General features: G+C 46.9%; 2 protein-coding genes across 7 annotated transcripts in view; one reads left to right on the top strand and one right to left on the bottom strand.

The window, feature by feature from the left end:
- RPA1 (replication protein A1) overlaps positions 1 to 20,568 on the bottom strand; it is a 46,645-nt gene extending 26,077 nt beyond the window's left edge. Inside the window, 11 exon segments of the mRNA XM_073316125.1 lie at positions 1,049 to 1,181; positions 2,871 to 2,960; positions 3,324 to 3,328; positions 14,597 to 14,674; positions 15,600 to 15,652; positions 15,654 to 15,709; positions 16,354 to 16,405; positions 16,408 to 16,434; positions 16,808 to 16,828; positions 16,830 to 16,856; positions 19,807 to 20,568. Of these exon segments, the coding sequence (XP_073172226.1) occupies positions 1,049 to 1,181; positions 2,871 to 2,960; positions 3,324 to 3,328; positions 14,597 to 14,674; positions 15,600 to 15,652; positions 15,654 to 15,709; positions 16,354 to 16,405; positions 16,408 to 16,434; positions 16,808 to 16,828; positions 16,830 to 16,856; positions 19,807 to 19,839 (575 nt within the window). The 5' untranslated portion in view covers positions 19,840 to 20,568.
- The window catches only part of SMYD4 (SET and MYND domain containing 4), a 37,699-nt gene continuing 34,234 nt past the window's right edge, over positions 19,953 to 23,417 (top strand). For 3 of the 6 annotated variants that reach the window (XM_073316107.1, XM_073316108.1, XM_073316113.1), the window contains exons 1-3: positions 19,955 to 20,519; positions 21,100 to 21,244; positions 22,887 to 22,967. In XM_073316107.1, coding sequence (XP_073172208.1) covers positions 20,386 to 20,519; positions 21,100 to 21,244; positions 22,887 to 22,967 — 360 coding nt within the window. In that variant the 5' untranslated portion in view covers positions 19,955 to 20,385. Of the gene's footprint in view, positions 20,520 to 21,099; positions 21,245 to 21,319; positions 21,416 to 22,886; positions 22,968 to 23,417 lie in introns of those variants that run through there. The other 3 variants (XM_073316110.1, XM_073316109.1, XM_073316112.1) reach the window with 3 other exon arrangements.

Genomic DNA, 23,417 nt, shown 5'->3' with positions numbered 1-23,417 from the left:
CCACCACCTCCCTAGGCAACGCATTCCAGTGTTTCACCACCCTCCTAGTGAAAAAGTTTTTCCTAATATCCAACCTAAACTTCCCCCACTGCAACTTGAGACCATTACTCCTTGTCCTGTCCTCTTCCACCACTGAGAATAGTCTAGAACCATCCTCTCTGGAACTACCTCTCAGGTAGCTGAAAGCAGCTATCAAATCCCCCCTCATTCTTCTCTTCTGCAGACTAAACAATCCCAGTTCCCTCAGCCTCTCCTCATAAGTCATGTGTTCCAGACCCCTAATCATTTTTGTTGCCCTTCGCTGGACTCTCTCCAATTTATCCATATCCTTCTTGTAGTGTGGGGCCTAAAACTGGACACAGTACTCCAGATGAGGCCTCACCAATGTCGAATAGAGGGGGACGATCACGTCCCTCGATCTGCTCGCTATGCCCCCTACTTATACATCCCAAAATGCCACTGGCCTTCTTGGCAACAAGGGCACACTGCTGACTCATATCCAGCTTCTCGTCCACTGTCACCCCTAGGTCCTTTTCCGCAGAACTGCTGCCTAGCCATTCGGTCCCTAGTCTGTAGCGGTGCATTGGGTTCTTCTGTCCTAAGTGCAGGACCCTGCACTTATCCTTATTGAACCTCATCAGATTTCTTTTGGCCCAATCCCAATAAGCGATGGTCACATAAATAGCACCCTACGCCGGAAACCTACTGACCGCTATACTTACCTACATGCCTCCAGCTTTCATCCAGACCACACCACACGATCCATTATCTACAGCCAAGCTCTACGATACAACCGCAGTTGTATCGTAGAGCTTGGTGATCCAGAGCCTAATCTCAGATTATCAGAGTTCCTAGGACATGGGGTAATCGAAAAAATACCTTTAGTACCAGCTGTGTTGAGGTAACTGACACTGTGTCCGAGAGAAATTAAAGAATTTTTGGCAGACGTAAAAGACTGAGGTTTCTTCTGAGAGAACAGAAATTTACTCTGAGCATCATTCCTTCATGCATGCAGTATTCTTTGAACCTGGCTGGTAGAGTAACTCACTTGGATTGGTATGGGTTCAGACTGGCAATTGGTACCACTTTGGACTGTGATCCACCAGGGGTGCTCAAGAAGCTAGTACCACCTGCTTTACCAAACTGCTTTGAGGGGCCATGGTACTTAGTAGTAGTGGGGCCTAGAAAAAACAAGCATAAATTCAGTCATATAGAACTCGGACAAAATGATCTTGCACTTTTGTTTTCTACGTGTAGACAAAGATTAAAGTAAATAACTTTCAAGTGGCAGTGCCAAGCCAGGCACCACTCACTTAATCTGCAACAGAAGTTTCCTCACTGGCTACAGGAAGATGGTGCACACAAGCAAGTAGAAGAAAGTGCATGTAGGCATTTATAAGTCTCCAGTCACCAGGGTACAAAGGCACCAAACAGTATGTTTTTAAAGAAGTTATTCACTGTTTTAAAGCACTTCTACTCTTGAGTCACAAACTATACCTAGTCTGTCACTGCAAACGGTTTCAGAAGAGAAATGCTTCAGTCTTTTATGACTATTAAACCGTAAGTGAACAAAGAATGGCAACTATGGACAAGTCTCCAAGGGTGTTCAGTTAGAATCATCAGCTAACTGTCAGCGGATTAATCAGCAAGGACAAACCAGCACCAATAAGATATGGCAAGTTTAGCTACAGTCCTGCAGCTCCTTGGAGAACTCAAACACACAGTTACTAAGCCTTTTTATGCTCCTATAAATGTAAAACGAATAACCAAATAGGTTTAAGTAAGGTAAGGAGTAAAGAAAGTAAGGTAGGAGTCATTTTCACTTTTGTCTTAGTAAGCAGGCTTCAAAATTCTCGTATCTATTTCAAAATGCTTCTCAAATAGTGCAATTTGGCCAAAAAAGTCTAAGGCAGGTCCCAAATCTTACTCATAGCTCAGACTTGGATTGAAACCTTTTTGCTTGAAAAATAAATCTGCAGCTAGACAAACAATTTATACGCCAATTTAAAGCCCTCACCAAAAACTAGTATTTATAGAGGCAGTTTCAATTGAATCTCATACCTATAACACCTAACCATTCTGCTTCAATGGCTTAGCACGGACACACCCTTTCAATCAGTTTGGAACCACGATCTGTTTAGTTGTCTAGAGGGCACAATGTATCTTCACTAGCAATGTTAAAGCGCATAAAGAACAGGGCTGTGTAGTCACGGCACCAGCGCTGGGAGAGACCTCTCCCATTGCTGTAAAAAACCACCCCCACGAGGGGAATAGCTCCCAGCACTGGTGCACCGTCTACGCTGCCACTTTACTGCGCTGAAACTTGCAGTGCTAGGGGCGGAAGGGATGTTGTGTTTTTTCACACCCCTGAGGGAGAAAGTTGTAGCGCTGTAAAGTGGCAGCGTAGACAAGGCCTCAACCAAAAGCCATCCATCAGAAAGAATGTGCAATATATGCCACTTCCCAAACGAGGTCAAGAATTTTTACCAAGTTTCTTTCATGCATTTTAAGATGAACTCATCATTCTTCCCTCACAGAAGGGCTCAAATATTTTAAAGGCAGTAGTTCCTTTTCGCCATGAAAACAGATTCCAAAGATTCTAGGACAGCATTCTCTCAGGGACAGTAAGTGAATGAAGAGACATTTACGGTTTGTCTGTTGCTGTATACTTTTCATTTCCTGGTTTAGAACAACTTCTTGCCCTCTCTTTTCTCAGCACTTTGAAGTGGTGCCCTGAAGTTGCCTCCATTCTCTGCTGTTATAGGATTCTCTAGCTAGGTTTACTTTCCAGTCCTAAACAAATTCAGGCTCATAATTCAATTCAGTATTGCAAGCCAATATTTAGACACCCTGAATGAGAAGTGTCTTACCTACTGCTGAATTTCCATTCTGCTGCTGTGGTTTGCTGTGTGTTGGGCTGGCTGCTGGAACTGAGGAACGTTGCTGCTGGTGCCCCTGTCCTGTTAACCAGAGGGGAAGAGACTACTTATAGTGCAATGGACTGGAGATCAAAGTAATTAAAACTGCCTAAAGGTGCCTTTTTGAGATGGAACCTTGTTTTCACAAGAGCTCCATAGCACATAACACCCTCTAACATTCAAATGTGTTACAAGACAATAGCAAGCCACCCTGAGGCTATGGGCACTAGACCAGCACAGCTATTGTGCCACAGATATGCTGCTGTTGTGCAGATGCATCCTACAGCAATGACAGGGGTTTTCCTCATCACCACAGAAACTCCAAAACCCCAAGCAACAGTAGGTAGGTCGACAGAAACATTCTTCTATCAACCAAGCTGCCCTCATGTTGGAGGTTAATGTCACCATAGCTATGGTGTTCAGGGGGTGTGAACTTTTTTCCACACCCCTGAGCACCATGGCTATATTGACCTAACTTTTAAATGTAGACCATGCCTGAGAAATGCCACAGCATATATGGATCTCAACCAGATCTCTCACAGCAACTGCTTTATGAGGACCCAAGTACTTAAAAGTGCCTTTCGGATGCCTGTCACAAGGGGTGGTCCTCTGTGGAGTCAGGCACCCAGCCTCCCCGTGACAGGCTCTACTGAAAAGAATGAGCCAACCCAGATCTACCTATGGATGGTTAATTGGATAAACAGGTGGGCAGAAGTTAATTAGGTAAGAAACACCTGGGCCTCAGCTTATGGGCCTCAGGCAGGAGCCCAGAACCAAGAGGATGCTCCACAGGGGCGCTCGATAGGAAAGCTACTCTCAGTGGTGTGTTCCTGGAGAGCAGAAGTTCCCAGAGAGAGGAACCAGCCACAGAACACAAAGAGAACACTCCAGAGGAGAAAGACTACAAAGCTCTTTAGGCAGGAAGGCATGGGAGAAACCCTGAGTTAGCATGGGAAAGACTGCACAGCTCCTGGCAGAAGAGAAGCCCTGGGTCTTAAAGCAGGTGGTGGCTTGTTTACAAAGCATGTTTGGTGGTTGATTAAATAAACTAGACCCCTGGAGGGGCACTGTTCACTGTATGCAAGCATCACTGAACTTACCGAAAGCCCAATAAGGGAAAATGAGGCACACATACCCATGGTGTCACAATGGGATGTAATCTTGTTTTCACAAGAGCCCCATGGCATAGAACACCCACTAACATTCAAATGTGTTACAAGACAACAGCAAACCATCCTGAGAAGAGCCATAGCATATGGTGATCTCAACCAGATCTCTTTTCACAAGCAACCACTTTCTATTACTACTTAGAAAGAATTCAGGGCTGGCAATTATTTAAAGGGATACTATTAAAGGATCTCTCAAAACGAGGTGACTGGGTAACAAAATGGCAGATGAAATTAAATTTCGATAAATGCAAAGTAATGCACATTGGAAAACATAATACCAACTATACATATAAAATGATGGGGTCTAAATTAACTGTCACCACTCGAGAAAGATATTGGAGTCACTGTGGATAGTTCTCTGAAAACATCCACTCAATGTGCAGCAGCAGTCAAAAAAGCTAACAGAATGCTGGGAATAATTAAGAAAGGAATAGATAATAGGACAGAAAATATCATGTTGCCTCTGTATAAATCCATGGTATGCCCACATCTTGAATACTGTGTACAGATGTGATTGCCCCATCTCAAAAAAGGATATATTGAATTGGAAAAGGTTCAGAAAAGGGCAACAAAAATTATTAGAAGTACAGAACGGTTTCCATATGAGGGGAGATTAATAAGACTGGGACTTTTCAGCTTGGAAAAGAGACGGCTAAGGGGAGATATGATTGAGGTCTATAAAATCATAACTGGTGTAGAGAAAGTAGAGTAGTGTTTACTACTTCTCATAACACAAGAACTAGGGGTCACCAAATAAAATTAATAGGCTGCAGGTTTAAAACAACTAAAAGGGAGTATTTCTTCACATAACGCACAGTCAACCTGTGGAACTCCTTACCAGAGGATGTTGTTAAGGCCAAGACCATAACAGGGTTCAAAAAAGAACAAGATAAATTCATGGAGGATATGTCCATCAATGGCTCTTAGCCAGGATGGGCAGGAATGGTGTCCCTAGTCTCTGTTTGCCAGAAGCTGGGAATGAGTGACAGGGGATGGATCACTTGATGATTACCTGTTCTGTTCATTGCCTCTGGGGCACCTGGGACTGGCCACTGTCGGTAGACAGGATACTGGGTTAGATAGACCTTTGATTTGACCCAGTAGGGCTGTTCTTAAGCTTTTGACAGCTTTAAGCAGTAGGGTCTGCACCACTGCACCATGCAAGAGCTAAAATATAATTTAACAAAACTCTTTAAAATGCAGGCGACAAGGTGCTGGGTGAAGGTAAATCTAGACTCAACAATAACCTATAAGAGATACCTTATTTTTTTAATTTCGAAAATATGGAGACACTAAATGAAGAATGATGGGCTCCACATTATAGAAACCACCACAGTCAAGTCTGAATCCATTGCTGACCAACCTGAGCCACAGTGCTGAGATTCACAGGAAGTCAGGTAGATCACCACAGCATCTGATCACCTTAGAGATAGTTGTCAGTATATTGACAATGGCCACTTGGGAGCACCCTAAAATAGGGACTGACTCTACATTACAGAAAACTATCCTATGTATGTGTCTTAATTGCCAAAAAAAAAAAAAAAGTGTTCAGTCAATTTAAAACAACAGTGAAAACGCAGCAACTTGGCTTTTAACTCAGGTTAGCAGCTTGAAGTTCAACTCCAGACTCCCCAATAGGCTTCAACTTTGATCTTTGAGCTGCTAACCCAAGTTAAAAGCTAAATAGCTATGTCTTCACTGCTATTTTAATCCAAGGTAACAACATCCCCCAATTCCTCCCCAACCCCTTCCTCCCCCGACCCTCCCTAGAGAAGTGTTACCCATAGTTTGAAAACTTAGATCCTCTTACAGGTGTAATAGTCACCCTCATTATTTCACTGGTCAAAGATTTTGTTGGGTTTTTATTGACTGAGCGAAGTCAGGCCCTGCACTCAGCCTAATGGCATTTCTATATGTCTGGGCACGATGCAATAATTTTTAGAACAATGCATACAATCAATTCTCAAAATTCCAGGTCTACAGTTGTTTAGATCAAGCAGTTGGTTTGATGACAGCCATTAACACCTTCTAGCATAACACTCCACCATCTCAACTCTGCCTATTGCACCAAGAGAGTTCAAAATGTCCACAACCTGAATAACTCATCTCCCTGACAAAAAGAAAAAAACCAACAATGGTAGAGGGAAGCACAAAGCACGCGGGGGAGTGTTGCAGGGAGTCCCTGAAAGAGGGGAATGAGAGGGTGGCACATAGGGAGCTTATGGGGGCGATTAGTGGAACACAAGGAGCTCTGGTGTGTACGAGCTCAGCTGACAGAAGCTATGAAGTGTGTGACCCTCTAGTTTATTTTTAATCAGAACAAGGTTTCCGCACAAAGCCAATCTACTCTTCTAATTGGCTGCTACAGTAAAGTCAATACTGAATTGGTGACAGTTGTTCCCTAACAACAGACTGACATCAAACCCAATACTGCGTGCTTTCTCCAGCATCCACTAGACAGAGACGCTGGGCTTCACCCTTGCCAGCCAAAACTTAGCTGACTTAAGTGCTCTAGCTTCAAAAGAGAAAAGATGCCCAACAGGACTCCCTATTCAGTAACTCCAAATTTATTCTGTATAGGAGCCAGAAAAGAAAGCTAGAGTCCTAGATGCCCATGAAAGAGGAGTTAAATGAAGAGGCTTCAGAAATAGCACAAGTTTGGGGATTTTTTAAAACTATTTTTGCTCTTCCACATTTTCTCTTGCATTTTAACAGGAAAATACTTGTGAAAGAATCTTTTTATAAAAGCACTAAGAACTTCCAAGGCATGGCTTAGTAGTCAGCTGCCCAGTATTGTGCTTCACAACATACCTCAGGGGATATATTACTTATAAAGTATCTATATATTTCAAGTTTGCAGATGATACCAAGCAGGGAGGGGATGCAAATGCTTTCAAGGACAGGATTAAAATTCAAAATGATCTGGACTAACTGGAGAATTGGTGTGAAGAGGATGATATTCAATAAGCACAAATGCAAAGTACTCCACTTAGTTAGGAAGGAACAATCAGCCGCACACATACAAAAAGGAAATGACTGCCTGGGAAGGAGTGCTGTGGAAAGGGATCATAATGGATCACAAACTAAATATGAGTCAATAGTGAAACACTGGGGGGGGGGGGGGGGGGAAGGCAAGCAAGCAAGCAGCAAATATTCTGGGATGTATTAGCAGGAGTGTTGTAAGCAAGACAAGAGAAGTATTTTTTCCACTCTACTCCAAGCTGATTAGGCATCAACTAGAGTATTGTGTCCACTTCCAGGCACCACGTTTCAGGGAAGATGTGAACAAACTGGAGAAAGCCCAAAGAAGAGCAACAAAAATGATTAAAGATCTAGAAAATGTGACCTATGGGGGAAGACTGAAAAAATTGGGTTTGTTTAGTGTGGAGAAGAGAAGACTATGGGGGGACAGAATAATAGTTTTCAAGTACATAGAAGTTGTTACAAGGAGGAGGGAGAAAAATTGTTCTTGTTAACTTCTGAGGCTAGGACAAGAAGCAATGGGCTTAAATTGCAGCAAGGACAGTTTAGGTTGGACACTAAGAAAAACTTCCCAACTGTCAGGATGGTTAAGTACTGAAATAAATTGCCTAGGTTGTGGAATCTCCATCATTGGAGATTTTTAAGAGCAAGTTAGACAAACATCTCTCGGGGAAGTCTAGATACTACTTAGTCCTGCCTTTAATGCAGGTAACTGGACAGAAGACCTCTAGAAGTCCCTTCCAGTCCTACAATTCTACAATTAACACATCTGGAATATGTGTTCAAATATACAACTAGCAACAAACTCCCCTAGCTTCCTGGTCTTTCTCAATTAGGAGTCTATGGTTTTAACCAGGTAAAAGTTTAACAATCTATAGCAGAGGATCCCAAACTGTAGCACATGGGTAGCTAGTGGGTTGCGGAGCACTTGCTTGAGGTCTACAGAGAGCTTATTGGTCTTACAATGCTGCTGGCAGACCAGGTCATGCCAAAGTGTATTCAGGCCAATTCACCTAATCAAAGTGACTGTTGAAGGTAGAAAAGAGTATTTGATGTTTAGACTTCATAAAACTAATGGGATGTTACTTGCGTTGTTCTCACTAATCTGTATCCTGTTATAATGAGCAGCAAACATTTACATTGTATATACCCTTATACCTAATGGGAAGTTTCAGAGTAGCAGCCGTGTTAGTCTGTATTCGCAAAAAGAAAAGGAGGACTTGTGGAACCTTAGAGACTAACAAATTTATTGGAGCATAAGCTTTTGTGAGCTACAGCTCACTTCATCAGAACATATGAAGTGAGCTGTAGCTCACGAAAGCTTACGCTCAAATAAATTTGTTAGTCTCTAAGGTGCCACAAGTACTCCTTTTCTTTTTTTTCTTATAATTAAATAACTCAGAGAAGGGGGGTCAAGGACTCAAAGTGCATTCCTCACTCACCATCATCAAAGGAAAAGCCCATGCAGGTATAGACAAACAGTCAGCTTGTTTTCTGTCAGATGAAGCTATAAATATGGATTCAAGGAAAGATCCTTCTCTGAACCATTTGGATTCTTACAGGGAACTGTACCAGTTGCAAACCAGAGATCCCCAGAGACATTTTGGGAAATTGGTAGTTTATTACATCACTTCCAACATTTGGAATTACAAACTTTGATTCACTTATATATCCACCACACACACACACACTTTACTTGCTTTAACCTCTCAATAATTCTCATTTCCTTTTCTTAGCTAAAAGATCTTTAGTTAGTTTACTATAGAATTGGCTGCCAATATTGTCTTTGGTGTAAGATTTAGAGTACCAGTTGATCTGGGGTAAGAGACTGGTTGGTCTCTTGGGACTGGGAACAATCTGATGTGGGGTGATTTTTGGTTTAAGTGACCTTTTATCATCAGTCCAGTTTGTCTGGGTGGCAAGACAGAATGGCGAATTTAAGGGGACTGTCTGTGACTCCATCGTAAAACAGGTACAGTGATCCAGAAGTTCACCTTTGTTACTGGTTTGATGAAATCTAAATTGTAGAATAGACCATTTTGGGATGCTTGCCCTGAGGTCAGCACTCGCAGTTATGAGGCACTCCAGACAGCATCCTCTGCCCTATTTTCAGCTGTTAGCGTTTTTAGCTTCTGTTAATTAATTTTAAGTACTTCCTTAACATCACTGGTCCCTGCAAAAAAATTGCTGCAGTTACCACAGGGATGTTATGAGATGCCAAATGTGAGGGCATGAAGCGCACAGGACTATCTCCGTGTTAAAAAAGTGGTCCACACTAAAGATGTAAATATCGTTTAAAAAGATAACCGTTTAAACTATTAAAATTATATTGTTTAACTGGTTAATCAATTAAAGGGAGAGGGCCGCAGGTACCTAGTTTGTCCCGATGCGGCCTCCACAGACTCTCCGTGCCACCCCAACAGCAGCTTCCCTTCCCTTCCCAGCACGCCATTTGCTTCTGCAGCCGAACCCCTTCCAGTGGCACATGGGAGACCGAGGACTACTTTACCCCCTCAATGGGGCCTGCAGCCCCAGCCCATCCCCCCCAGCCTAAATGTGCTCCCCCTGCCCAGCCTGCCGACGCGGGGACAGGAGAACCAGTTCGAGACCCACACGCAGGGGGTTAACAGTAAGGATGGGTTTACCGTAAGTCTAATACTTACCAGTTAACCATTTAATATTTTACATCCCTAGTCCACACTATGAAAAAATTTGAGAACCTCTAATCTGCAGAATGCATCAGTGCATTGGCCTTGCTCCTGAACCTTTAACACTGCTCTGACTATATTAGACCAAATGCCAACAGCTTTAGTTCTTTGACTAGCTTTAAATTCAAATAAGAAGCACAAGGAGCAAAACTCCCCCAGTAATTTTAACAATGCAAGAACTGCTCAGTCTGTGTTGATTTCTGTTCCTATTACAATCACTTTTATGCAAATTTAAACCTAAGCCATACTACAGAAAATAATTTCACAACTTGCACATTCAGAATAATCTGTAACTGAAAATGCATCTTAGAAATATTTGAAATGACAAGCTGCTTCTAAGCAACAGTAAAGAATAATTACAACTCTGAAACAGACACCTAGCTAACAAGAAATATACTATTGTATCAGACAAACAATTGGGAAGAAAATCACACATGCACATAAAACAGTCTGTTCAGTAAATTTTCAGAAGACACTAGTCTAGACCTACGATTAACCACACCATTTAAAATTGTGATTAATTTCATGGCTGTCACAAGAGCAAGCTCTTGTTGTTTAGTGCATGCATTTCTCCCCCAAAAGTAACAATGGAAGTAACAGTAATAGAAAAAGACGGTTCTACACAGCAGCATTAGGTAGGATTTCTGCTCCAACTAGTCAGCTAGATTTCTGGTCAGCCTGGCAGTTTACCTGTCAGTCCTGCTACTCTACCACACACACGTGTGTTAATTTCCCAAATCAGAACGTGGAGACAGCAACAATGAAAATGGATCGTATTGTTACCTGAGTTTCTCTCAAAGGCACTGCTCCTCCCAAAGGGCTATTTCCCTGCCAAATTTCAACTATTTATCCCCACCCATTTCAATGATAGAGCTGTTCAAAGAAAGTTCAGACTTTTTTTTTTTTTTTTTAAATCATAGAAATGTCAGGCTGGAACGGACCTTGACAAGTCATCAAGTCCAGCCCCCTGCACTGAGGCAGGACCAAGTAAATCTAGACCATCCCTAACACATGTAAGTCCAACCTGCCCTTAAAAACCTTCAGTGATGTGGATTCCACTGTCTCACTTGGAAGCCTGTTCAAGTGCTTAACTATCATCCCTGATAGTTTTATAAAGCTTTTCCTAATATCTAACCTAAATCTTCCTTGCTGCAGATTAAGCCCATTACTTCTTGCCCTACCTTTGGTGGATGTGGCGACCAATGGATCAGAGTGCTCTGTAACAGCCTTATCAGGCCCCCCAGCACCTCCACCTTCTTTTCTCAAGATTAAACATGCCAGTATTTTTTAACCTTTCCTTCTACGTCAGGTTTTCTAACCCTTGTCATTTTCACTGCTCTCCTAAACATTCTCTGCCATTTGTCCATATGTTTCTTAACATGTGGTGCCCAGCACTCAGCAGAGTGGACAATTACCTCCCATGTCTTACATACAACACTCCTATTAATACACCACAGAATGTTATTAGCCCTTATCACATTGTTGACTCATTCAATTTGTGATCTGCTATACCCCCAGATCCTTTTCCGCAGTACTACCAGATAGCCAGTTATTCCCCATTTTGTAGTCGTGCATTTAGTTTTTTCTTCTTAAGTGAAGTACTACGCACTTATCTTTACTGAATTTCATCTTGTTGAATTCAGGCCAGTTCTCCAATTTGTTTAGGTCTTTTTGAATTCTAATTCAGTCTTCCAAAGTGCTTCCAATCTCTCCCAGGTGATGTCATCTATAAATTTTATAAGCATGCTCTCCACCCCAAAGTCATTAATGAAAATATTGACAAGTACTGAACCCAGGACAAACCCCTGTAGAACCCCACCAGATACTTCTAGTTGACAGGGAACCACAGATAACTACTCTCTGTGTATGGTGTCTCAGCCTTTTGTGTACCCACCTTATAGCAATTTCATCTAAACCACATTTCCAAACTTTGCTTATGAGAATGTCATGTAGAACTGTGTCAAAAGCCTTACTAAAATCAAGATATATCACATCTACTGACAGGCCAGTAACCCTATTTGTTTCAATATCTTCAGTATCAGGTATCGAAGTTAGGCTGACTGGTCTATAATTCCCCAAGTACTCCTTGTTCCCCTTTTTAAAGAGGGGTAACATGTTTGCCCTTCTTCAGTCCAATGGGACCTGACCTATCCTCCATGAGTTCACACAGATAAATGCTAATGGTTCCAAGATTGCTTCAGCTAGTTCCTTAACTATCCCAGGATGAATTTCATCAGGACCTGATGACTTCAATATATTCAACTTATCTAAAATATTTTTTAATCTGTTCTTTCCATATTTTGTCTTACATTTCTTCCACCTTTGCTAATATAAGTTGTGTTGAGCATCTGGTCGCCATTAACCATTTTAGCGAAGAGTGAAGCATTAAACACCTAAGCCTTCTTGATGTTTTCTGTTATTACTTCTCCTTCCCCACTAAGTAGAGGCCATCACTTTTGTTTTTTTCTTGCTCCTAATATATTTAAAGATCCTCTTTTTATTGCCGTTTATGTTTCTTGGTAGGTGTAACCATAGCCTTTCAGATGTTGTCCCTATATGCTTGTGCTACTCTTTTATACTCCTCCTTAGCAATTTGTTCATGTCTCCACTTTTTGTAAGATTCCTTTCAGATTTTCAGGTCATTAAAGAGCTCCTGACAGGAAGAATAGAAAGAGGGCCAATATGGCTCTCTCTTTCCTTTATATCAGGATAGTCTGCAGTTGTGTCTTTAATATCGTCTCCTTGAGAACCTGACAGCTCTCCTGAACTTTTTCCCTGAGATATTCTTCCCATGGCACCTTACCTGCCAGTTCTCTGAGTTCGTTAAAGCCTGCTTTTTTGAAGTCTGTGATGGGGTGGATTAGGTCCAGATGTCCCATCTCACCCCTCCCCAGAGAAGAGCAGAGGAGAAGTCCTCTAGGTAGCCCAGAGAGGCTGCAGGGGAAGCAGCCAAACAGAGGGACCAGGAAGGCCACTTAAAAAGAAGCAGCAGAACAAGCAGAGCAGTCAGTTGCTTCCTGGTGCTGGAAGAGGGAAGACCAGGTTCCTGGCTAGCTGGAAGAGCAGCAGGCAACATACAGCTCAGTGTGGGCAAGACTGAGCCCAGGGGAGGCTGCCGAAGACTGATGAAGCTAAAAAGGAGTTCCTGACAGGCTGCCGAGCAAAGACAAAGAACCTAGCCAGACCAAATGAGGGTATACCGCGATGGGCCCAGCTGGACTGTTATAGAGGGCAGTGTCTCCAGGGAGGAAGCCTTGGCAGAAGGTAAAGACAGTATACCCCAGAAGGGGTTTGTTTGTTCTGTTCCACCTACAGACAGCGTGAGACACTCAGCTGGAGGGATGAGTCGCTGAAGACCTACTGAAGAAACCATCGACCAGAAGGGGGCGCTTGTGAGAAGTGGATGCTACCCCATTACCACAAACCAAGAAACAACAGGATCACATCCGACCAGAAGGGGCACTCATGAGAGGCGGGTACCGACCCTGTTACAAAGTCCATTGTCCTCATTCTGCTGATCTCATGCCTTCCTTTCCTTCTACTCATGAAATAATCATTTCATGACCACTTTCACCTACACTGCGTTCCACCTTCAGACTCACCACCAATTCCTCCCTGTTGGTCAGAATCAAGTCTGTTCCCTGGTTACTTCCTCCACTTTCTGAAACAAAAACTGTCCTCAATACATTCCAAGAACTTATTAAAAATGTTATGTTTTGCTGTATTACTTTTCCAAAAGATGTCAGGATAGTAGAAGCTCATGATCAGTACCATGTCTTGTGTTTTGGATATTTCTGTTATTTGTTCTAGAAATGCCTCATCCGCCTTCTCTTCCTAATTTGGTGATCTACTGTAGACCCCTACCATGTCGTCACCCTTTTTTTTTTTTTTACTCCTTTATCTTTACTCAGATATTTTCAACTGGTCTGGCCTCTCATTGCCTCAGAACAAGTGTATATATTCTTGAAGTTTAATGCAACACCTTTTCCCTTTTTTACCCTGCCCGCCCTTACTGAACAAGCTATACCCTTAATACCAATATTCCAGCCATGACACTTCTCACAACACCAATTAAGTCATAATTTAGCTCAGGGACTAAGACTTCCAGTTATTTATGTTTATTCCCCATAGCCCTTACATTTGTGTATAGTCAATTAGTTGTCAAGCAGATTTCCTCACTAATTTCCCTCTTGTTGCTTCTATCACCCTATCATAAGTTTCCATGTCTCCCCCCAAAACAGCTAGCCCTCTGTTAAGGTCATTTCTTTTTACACTTACCTTTGGGCTTTTATCTCCGGCACCTTTTAATCTAGTTTAAAGCCCTACATATCAAATATATTTCCCACCCACCACCCAACTTTCATTAAGAAAGCTGAACTTTTTGATCGATTTTCCAAACACAACCTCAAGGAGACTGGCTTGGAAAATGTCTGCCTGAAAGCTGACAGTTACAAGCAGATAAAAAAAGAATCAGAATGGAAACATTTAGGCAATATTATACTTGAGAGCTATATAGAAAGTCACTAAGGTGTGACAATCAGCCGGTCTGATACTTCCCCCATAACACATAGAAGCAGGAACTAACCCATTTGGCCTGGGCTTAGCTATTTGTGGTGATAGGCACTGTACAAAAACTGTAAAGCTACACAGCTACGGTGACAGTGGACAACTGGAAATCAAGACTCCAGGCACAAGACAATTAAATGGGTGTCCATATTTTTTTCACTAAAAACAGAGTAACCAGCTTGAAAACCAGCATGATAGTGAGTCTCTTATACAATTCTATTGTCTGTAGGAGGTTCCTTACCTTCATTGTAACGGTACTGGATTGCCAATATTTGCACCAACCACATCAGCTGTTTTCAGAACATCTAAATCCATCAATATAATCACTCTCCTACAAACACAAAGCAAGCAACAGTAAAGACTCTTGACATCTTCCTGGACACTTCTCGAGAGAGAAGCCCATATACAGCCCTAGGCTATAAATGAGTCTTTTGCATACACACAGGCACTGCAATCACTATAGAAGACAGATTTCCTGCTGAGGCACTGTCCAAGAAGAAACACTCCATTATCAACTAGAGATTTAACAATTTAGTAAATGCAGGTAGAAGTGGTGTAGATTGAAACAATACAGCACTTAATCAGGAAGAGTAGACAGCCCATCAGAATGATGCACATGATGTTGAGATGTAGTGATACAGTCAACATTAATGTCGGAGCACATAAAATGTGCTAGATCCCTTACAACTCTGCCCCAAATGGCATAAAAACTAAATACAAGTGAGTGTCAAATAGAAAAGGTGGACTGGGGAGAAAGACAGTGACAGCAAAAGTTCACACAGTTACACATTCATGCATGTACACAATCTTGAAGGTTTGTTACCGTACCTTAATTTGCAATAGAAAGTTCAAGTACTTTACCATCTGAATACAAAACCAACCACCACCAGGGCATGTCCTCATTCACACCCTCACCCACAGCAAGTAATTTTCAGTGACTGAAATCTAATGATTACAGAGTTGGATGCATTTTATCCAGTTATATCCATTTAATTACTACACAGATATTAATATTTGCAACTAACCACATTGCAGCCAGGTACAGCAACTTTTATCTCTGCAACCCTCGAACAGCCATCACGATTACATGATGTGTCAGGAGAAACACATGCCTCCTCCCTCATGCACCATACACCCCAATGGATACACCTATTAATAATCTCTATTAATAATGACCTCTCATCCCGTATGTGAGATGCAGCAGCATCCACTAGTCAGATGCATTTGTGTGCCCATATCTAAATATACATGTATACCTTCCATCTTTCAGGCTGTTAACAATGTATCTGTTAACCTGGCAGATACAGTGGGGCAGACAAGCGCTCCTCTTCAATTAGAGAGTTCAGCTGTGTAGCCAACATGAAAGCTGCAAAAAAACAGAAGAAAAAACCCTAAAACAAACCAGCATATGCAGCCCTGAAAAGATGGCCGTCATAGCTAACCTGCAGTCAATCCATTCTGGCCACTGGTCCTGCATAGATTTAAGGCCTGTCCCATTAATCATCTCACACAAACCAGTGCAATCACAAGTGAGAAAGTGTGAATATATCTCTGGAACATAAATCACTTATAACTCCCCTAAAGTTTGAGAACAGAATACAACACCCTTGCAAATGATATTTTGCCTTGTAGCCCAACCCACTGAAGTAAAATTTATGCAGAAAATTAGAAAAAGATAGATTAAGATGAGCTGCTAAATGGTTCTTGGACCTCACCACTATTATGATAGTCCATTAATCACCGTTCTGTATGACTGAGCTGTTCTCCATAATTAACATGAATTCTTGGACACACTGCAACAACTCAGAAAAGCTGGATTTTGTTTGTAAGATTAAAATACGATTATAGATCCCAGAATCTAAATAAATTTAAATAAATAAATTTCTATAGCCTTCACACACTCCTTTGGAACTTAGTTCAGCAGCAAAAACCACTCTGTCATTAATTCTGACAATTGGGTGCAGTTATTAGCCATGCACTTGTAAATTCTCATCACTATGAATTACTTACAGGAAAGTGTGTTCACCCCATCGCTCATCAGCACACGGTAACGAGGTGGGCCCATTTCCCTGTGGCTATGGCACGGATGTTCTAGAAGAAAACACTTGAATTCTTAGCCCTTATCTGATTTTATAGGCACACAGAGACAAAGTATGAGATCACACCTATTGGGGAGAGCTTACTCATAAAGCAGAAAACTAAGATAGACAGATAACAATCAATTAAAGCCAATCTCAGACGGACTAAAAACATGCTTGCTCAGATTCATGCCAACGAGCCTTTCAGTGCTCCTTTGCTCACCTACAAGGCTTCCACCTCTTCATGTCTGAATTGGATTGTAAACTCATGGGAGGGGAGTTTGTCAGGCACCTTATCTTTATGGACTCATAGATCAGCATGTACAATTATAAGTACACTAAGCTACGGATAATAGGAATAAAATAACACTTGAGGGAATACTCACAATGACTTGGAGGACAGGCTTTAAATTTATTCTCTCCCTGCATTATGGCCTATAAAGGAAGATAGAGGATTTAATCCTTTTGATTGGAAAACATTTTTTAGAGCTTTGTGACTGAGGAGATTAGCCAACAAATAACTCGACTAATTATAATAAACTGTTCCCAAAACAGGGAATCAAACTTGGTTTAGTGTGCCAACAGCGTGAAACATCCTCAAAATTTCTATTCATTGTATAAGCGCATCCTGATACAAGGAAAAGGACAGACCATTTGTTGAGAGAAGCATTTCACCTCAGAAATCCCTGCTTCTTTTATGGGAAGTGACAGGCTGATTTACTAGTTCATCAATTCTCACACAGTTGCCTGTTGAGCATTTTCAGGCAGCCGATGGAGCTGCTGCAAGTAGTTATACTTCCTACAAATTGTAACTTAGCCAAGGAACCTAGAGTTCCCAAAGAGTTCAACTATTTTTTTTAAAGTCCATCTCTTCCCTTTCCACATGTTTCTCTGTTTGTCAGGGGTGGGCAAACTTTTTGGCCCGAGGGCCACATCTGGATATGGAATTTGTATGGCGAGTCATGAATGCTCCTGAAATTGGGGGTTGGGGTGCAGGAGGGGGTGAGGGCTCCGGCTGATGGGTTGGGGGTGCAGGAGGGTGCTCTGGGCTGAGACCAAGGGGTTTGGAGGGTGGGAGGGGGATCAGGGCTGGGACAGGAGGTTGGGGCATGGGAAGGGATCAGGAGTGTAGGCTCCAGGCACATTTACCTCAAGCAGCTCCCAGAAACAGCAGCATGTCCCCTCTCCATCTCCTATGCAGAGGCACAGCCAGGTGGCTCTGCGCGCTGCCCCATCCAGAGGTGCTGCCCCTGCAGCTCCCATTGGCCATGGTTCCCGGCCAATGGGAGTTGCGGGGGTGGCAGTTGGGGAGGAGGCAGTGTGCAGAACCCTCTGGCTGCCCCTACATGTAGGTGCCAGAGGGGGGTACATGCCACTGCTTCTGGGAGCCTACAGAGCCACAGCACATGCGGAGGGGGGCAAGCCCCAGACCCCGCTCCCCAGGAGATTGAGGGCCAGATTAAAATGTCTGAAGGGCCAGATGTGGCCCCTGGGCTGTAATCTGCCCACCCCTGCTCTTTGTTGCGTATTTCTCCGGTGTTGAATTCAAGTGTGATCAAATTGGCAAAATACCAGAACTGGAGTAGTAGTAAACACGCAGGCACAGAACCAGACCGCAAACAGTACCCAAGAGTTGGGGCAGAGCGTGCTATGGGTAATTTATTTTTTGTTATACTTTGTAGGGTTGTTGCTCACTCTCTTTTGCTCATTTAACCAATTGTCAGAGGTGTGCTGAACAGATGACAAGCACTCCCTTCTAACTTTATAAACCTCAAAAATAATAGGAGTGAAATTACGGACAGGCAGCAAGAATAAAAAGCTCAGATACAGAAAGGCGGGGTTATAACTAACCAGCTGCTCCACCACTTTAAAGAAGATAGAAATCCACAGCCAGGCAGATACTATCCAGTTATAACTTCAGGGCCGGAAAGGGAGGTATGTGCGCCAAGGATCACTGAGGAAGTGGCCATGGAGTGAAAGAATGTAACAACCCAGGGGCGTAGTGAAGGGGCTCTCAAACTGGGGGTCATGACCCCCACGAGGAGTTTACTATGTGGGGGTCATGAGCTGTCAGTCTCCACCCCAAACCCCACTTCGCCTCCAGCATTTATAGTAGTGTTTCATATAAAAGAATTGTTTTTAATTTACAAGGGGAGGACGCACTCCGAGGCTTGCTGTAAAGGTCACCAGTATAACAGCTTGAGAACCGTAGCGAAAGCAGGTCCAGCACAGGCGCCGACTCCGTGGGTGCTCCGAGGCTGGAGCCCCCACGGGGAAAAACTGGTGAGTGCCCCCCCCACCCCGCCTGAGCGCCCCGCCCCGGCTCCCCTGAGCGCCCCGCCCCCCCGAGCGCCCCCCGCCCCGCCCGAGCGCCCCGCTCCGCCCCGGCCCCCCTGAGCGCCCCCCGCTCCGCCCCGCCCCGGCTCCCCCGAGCGCGCCGCCCTCCCGAGCGCCCCCCCGCCCCGCTCCGCCCCGGCCCCCCTGAGCGCCCCCCGCTCCGCCCCGCCCCGGCTCCCCCGAGCGCGCCGCCCCCCCGAGCGCCCCCCGCCCCGCTCCGCCCCGGCCCCCCTGAGCGCCCCCCGCCCCGCCCGAGCGCGCCGCCCCCCCTGAGCGCCCCCCGCCCCGCCCCCCTGAGCGCCCCCCGCTCCGCCCCGCCCCGGCTCCCCCGAGCGCGCCGCCCCCCCGAGCGCCCCCCGCCCCGCTCCGCTCCGCCCCGGCCCCCCTGAGCGCCCCCCCGCCCCGCCCGAGCGCGCCGCCCCCCCTGAGCGCCCCCCGCCCCGCCCCCCCGAGCGCCCCCCGCTCCGCCCCGGCCCCCCTGAGCGCCCCCCGCCCCGCCCGAGCGCGCCGCCCCCCCTGAGCGCCCCCCGCCCCGCCCCCCCGAGCGCCCCCCGCTCCGCCCCGCCCCCCCCGAGCGCCCCCCTCCCCGGCTCCCCCGAGCGCGAAGCGGTGGCGAGCGCCGGGAGGGAGGCGGAGGAGCGGGGGTGGGGCGGGGATTTGGGGCGGGGTCCAATAGGGGCGGGGGGAGTGGAACTGAGGCAGTGACTTTGGGGGCAGGGACGGAGGGCGCGGGCACCCCCCCGGCGCCATGAGGAGCTGGCGCCTCTGAGGGCCCGAGCGGGGTGAAGGGGCCCGTCCGGCCGCTTCCGAGAGCGCTCGGGGGCCCCGCCCCAGCCGAGAGCAGTTACTCCCCTCGGCGCCGTGCGCTACCCTGCCTAGCCTCTGGGGGGCCACAGCACACAGGGGCCCCTGCCCCCCGAGCACTGACCACGCCCATCTCGCCTCCCCGGGGCCCAGCCCCCACTCCTTCCCGCGGGAGGAGGTGGAACCGCGGCCGGCCGGGCGGGCTCCGGGCCGGCCGGGCGCCCGCTCCCCCGAAGCTCCTCACCGCGATGGCCCCCTCGCTCAGCCGCGCGCTCATGGTGCGTAGCCTCCCCGAGCGCGACCTCTTCGCACTCCCGCCAAACCCTCTCTCTTGCCGCTCAGCCGTCGCGCGGCGCCACCCCCTCAGCACGTACGCTCCGCACGTAGAGACGTCACCGGTGCGACACTCGCTATTGGCTGGCGTGCTCTGTACGGCGGAAATGATTCTCCGGCCTGTCGTCTGTGTGCGCCGCCATGGGCTCCTCCTGACTGACTGACTGCGAGTCCCGCGGCTGAGGAGCGTGAGGGAGAGAGCCGCGCCGGGCGGGGCCGAGCAGGCGGGGCCGTGTAGCCGTCTCGGGGCTGGGTGCGGGTCGGGGGGAGCTCAGCGGCCCGTGTCTCCAGGCGCGGGAGGGGTCCGTGCGCTGCCCGGCCCCGTCTCCCGGGCTGCTGGGAGCGTCGGGCGCCGTGTCCCGGGGGGCCCCGGTGGGGCCGGGACTCGCTCCCTCGCCCACCCCGCCGCGGCGGGGACGCGGCCCCGCTGCTCCTGACCCCGCTGCTGCCGGCTCGCAGGGCGGCTCTGTCCAGCCGGGGTCTTCCCGCCATGGATCTGCCCGCGGAGAAGTGGAAGGCGTACGCCCGTCGGAGGTGGGCCTCGCTGGAGCCCGGCCTGCGGGAGCAGCTGTCTCTGGCCGTGCCGCCTCGGGACACCTTCCTCCTCTGCCTGCCTCTCTTCCAGTGAGTAGCCGCCGGCCGGCGCGGCCCGGCCCGGCCCGTCCCGTGTGGCCGCCGGCCCGGCCCGGCCCGTCCCGTGTGGCCGCCGGCCCGGCCCGGCCCGTCCCGTGTGGCCGCCGGCCCGGCCCGGCCCGTCCCGTGTGGCCGCCGGCCCGGCGCGGCCCGGCCCGGCCCGTCCCGTGTGGCCGCCGGCCCGGCGCGGCCCGGCCCGGCCCGGCCCGTCCCGTGTGGCCGCCGGCCCGGCGCGGCCCGGCCCGGCCCGTCCCGTGTGGCCGCCGGCCCGGCGCGGCCCGGCCCGGCCCGTCCCGTGTGGCCGCCGGCCCGGCGCGGCCCGGCCCGGCCCGGCCCGTCCCGTGTGGCCGCCGGCCCGGCGCGGCCCGGCCCGGCCCGGCCCGTCCCGTGTGGCCGCCGGCCCGGCGCGGCCCGGCCCGGCCCGTGTGGCCGCCGGCGCGGCCCGGCCCGGCCCGGCCCGTGTGGCCGCCGGCCCGGCCCGGCCCGGCCCGGCCCGTGTGGCCGCCGGCCCGGCCCGGCCCGTCCCGTGTGGCCGCCGGCCCGTGACGCCGAGCTTTCCGTCTCCCCGCAGAGCCGCGGACGAAGAATTTTTGCGCAGACTGGCGCTCAGAAACGGGGTGGGAAAGGATCCGAGAGCTGCCCTTTTCTACAAGCAGGAGGGGAACAAGAGGTTTCAGGAAAGGGAATACGCGGCTGCACGAGTCCTCTATTCCAAGGTAGAGGTTCCCAGTCGTTCACGCCGATGGAAACACGGGTGCTTTGAGGGCTTCAGCCCCAGTTCATCTCCCGGTAGGCGGGTTTGATGTGGGGATAACTTCCCTGGGACTCCCCAGGCATGCTGAGGTGTTTGTGGCTGTTGGGACGGATGTCTAATGCGGTTGCGTAAGGTGAGCAAGGAAACGGCATTCTGCGGCGCCCTCGGGTAAAACAGTCAGGAGAAGTTTCGTTCTGCGCGTTCCCTGCATGTAGCCGGTCCGTCTTCTCTCGGAACGGCTGTAACCTGACCACGTGTTAGTCCCAGCTCTGCTCTGCGCTTGGCCAAGCCGCTGGTTGCTCTTTGCTCAGTCTGGAAAGGTACTAGCAGTTTCAACTCCCAGTGATTTTCACAGGAGCTGAGAATGCTCTGCACCATTCAGGATTGGATCTATGATCTCTGTGTTCTCTAGTTTCTATATATGCAAAATAAAAACATATAACACTCACAATAACTCACAAAAACACTCACAAGGGTGTTGAGGCTTAATTTATAGGCTTCTGTACAGTGTATTCACAAAAAGAAAAGGAGTACTAGTGGCACCTGAGAGACTAACCAATTTATTTGAGCATGAGCTTTCGTGAGCTACAGCTCACTTCATCGGATGTAACTTCAGCTGTAGCTCACAAAAGCTTCTGCTCAAATAAATTGGTTAGTCTCTCAGGTGCCACTAGTACTCCTTTTCTTTTTGCGAATACAGACTAATACGGCTGCTACTCTGAAACCTGTGTATTGTGATCCTTGGATGGAAGACTCTAGAGAAGGGCAAATTATTATGATTGATAGATTTTTAAAGCCAGAAAGGGCCTTTCTAATCATCTAATCTGACCTCCTACAGAACACAGGCCATAGAACTTCATCCAGTAATTCCTACATCAAATACATTCTTTGTGATTAAGCTATAGTGTGTCTTTAAAAAGACATCCAGTTTTGGTTTAAAGATTTCAAGTGATGGAAAATCCACCATGTCCTTAGGCAAATTGTTCCAGTGGTTGGTTGATCTCTCTGTTAAAATTTTGCAATGTGTTTCAAGTCTGAATTTAGTCTAACAGAAAAAGGCATAATGAAGTGTTCGTGTGCAAGTACTTATAGACTGATTGAGTCATCTTTTAACCATATAGTAACTAAATAGATTGAGCTTCTTAAGTCTTTTGCTGTAAGGCAGGATTTTCAGAACTTGAGTAATTTTTCCATTTTCTGAATCCTCTCCAATTTATCAACATCTCTCTTTGAAGAGTAGGCATCAAAATCAGGAATACTATTCCAGTAATGGATTCACTAATATAATCTACAGAGATAAACTACCTCCCTGCTCCTCTGTATTTCCCTGTTTATATATCCAAGAATCTCACAAGCCCTCCTAACCCCGTTATGATGTGGAATAAAGGTGGAAGAGGTCAAGATAAGCAAGATTGGGAATGAAAATCTCCAGTACACTAATCCAATGGTTGGCACATAACAGGTTGAATTGACTCTTTACCCCACTACTCTCCCTTTCCCAGCCCTGACCACGCACATTTCATGTCCCAGAACCCAAGCTGCCCATAGAACATATACCAGTCACTCTTTCTCAATGTGCCAACTACTCTTTTTGGTCTTTGCAGGCAGTGTCCCACAACAGCCCAGAAATGTCATTGTGTTATGCCAATCGCTCTGCAGCCCTCTTTCACTTGGGTCAGTTTGAGGTAAGTCCTAGATTTGACAGAATCAAGGACAACCCAGCAGCTATTCATTTTGAAAACTGGGTATAGAGAATCCGGTAATGGCAGTGAAGTTTTTGCAGCTATTCAATTGTGTTTTATATGCTGTGCCACAACTTCAAAAAAGTGGCATGCTGTGTGTTTCTGAAGGTGCCAGCACTGCGTAATCCCCCTATATGTTGCCCAAAAGACAGCAGCAGTCGGGCTAGTTGAAGGTGTTAAAATGAAGTGCCACTAAATTGGAAAAGGCCATACCTCAGTGGGAGACCATTGCTCAACATTGTGTGCTCTTGGTTCAAAATAGCCTAAGATGGCATTTGGGGATGGCTAGAGTAGGATTTCTCTTTTGGAACCTGAGCAGTGGGTGATATTAATCTGGTTTGTAATGTGTTCTTGCTGCTGTTTTTGTAATGGTTTTTATGGTATAGTTTTAGT

The sequence above is a fragment of the Lepidochelys kempii genome, chromosome 17 (assembly GCF_965140265.1).
Source record: "Lepidochelys kempii isolate rLepKem1 chromosome 17, rLepKem1.hap2, whole genome shotgun sequence".
NCBI lineage: Eukaryota > Metazoa > Chordata > Testudines > Cheloniidae > Lepidochelys > Lepidochelys kempii.
The sequence above is the reverse complement of the archived record's forward strand: the minus strand, read 5'-3'. Positions and strand labels throughout refer to the sequence as shown.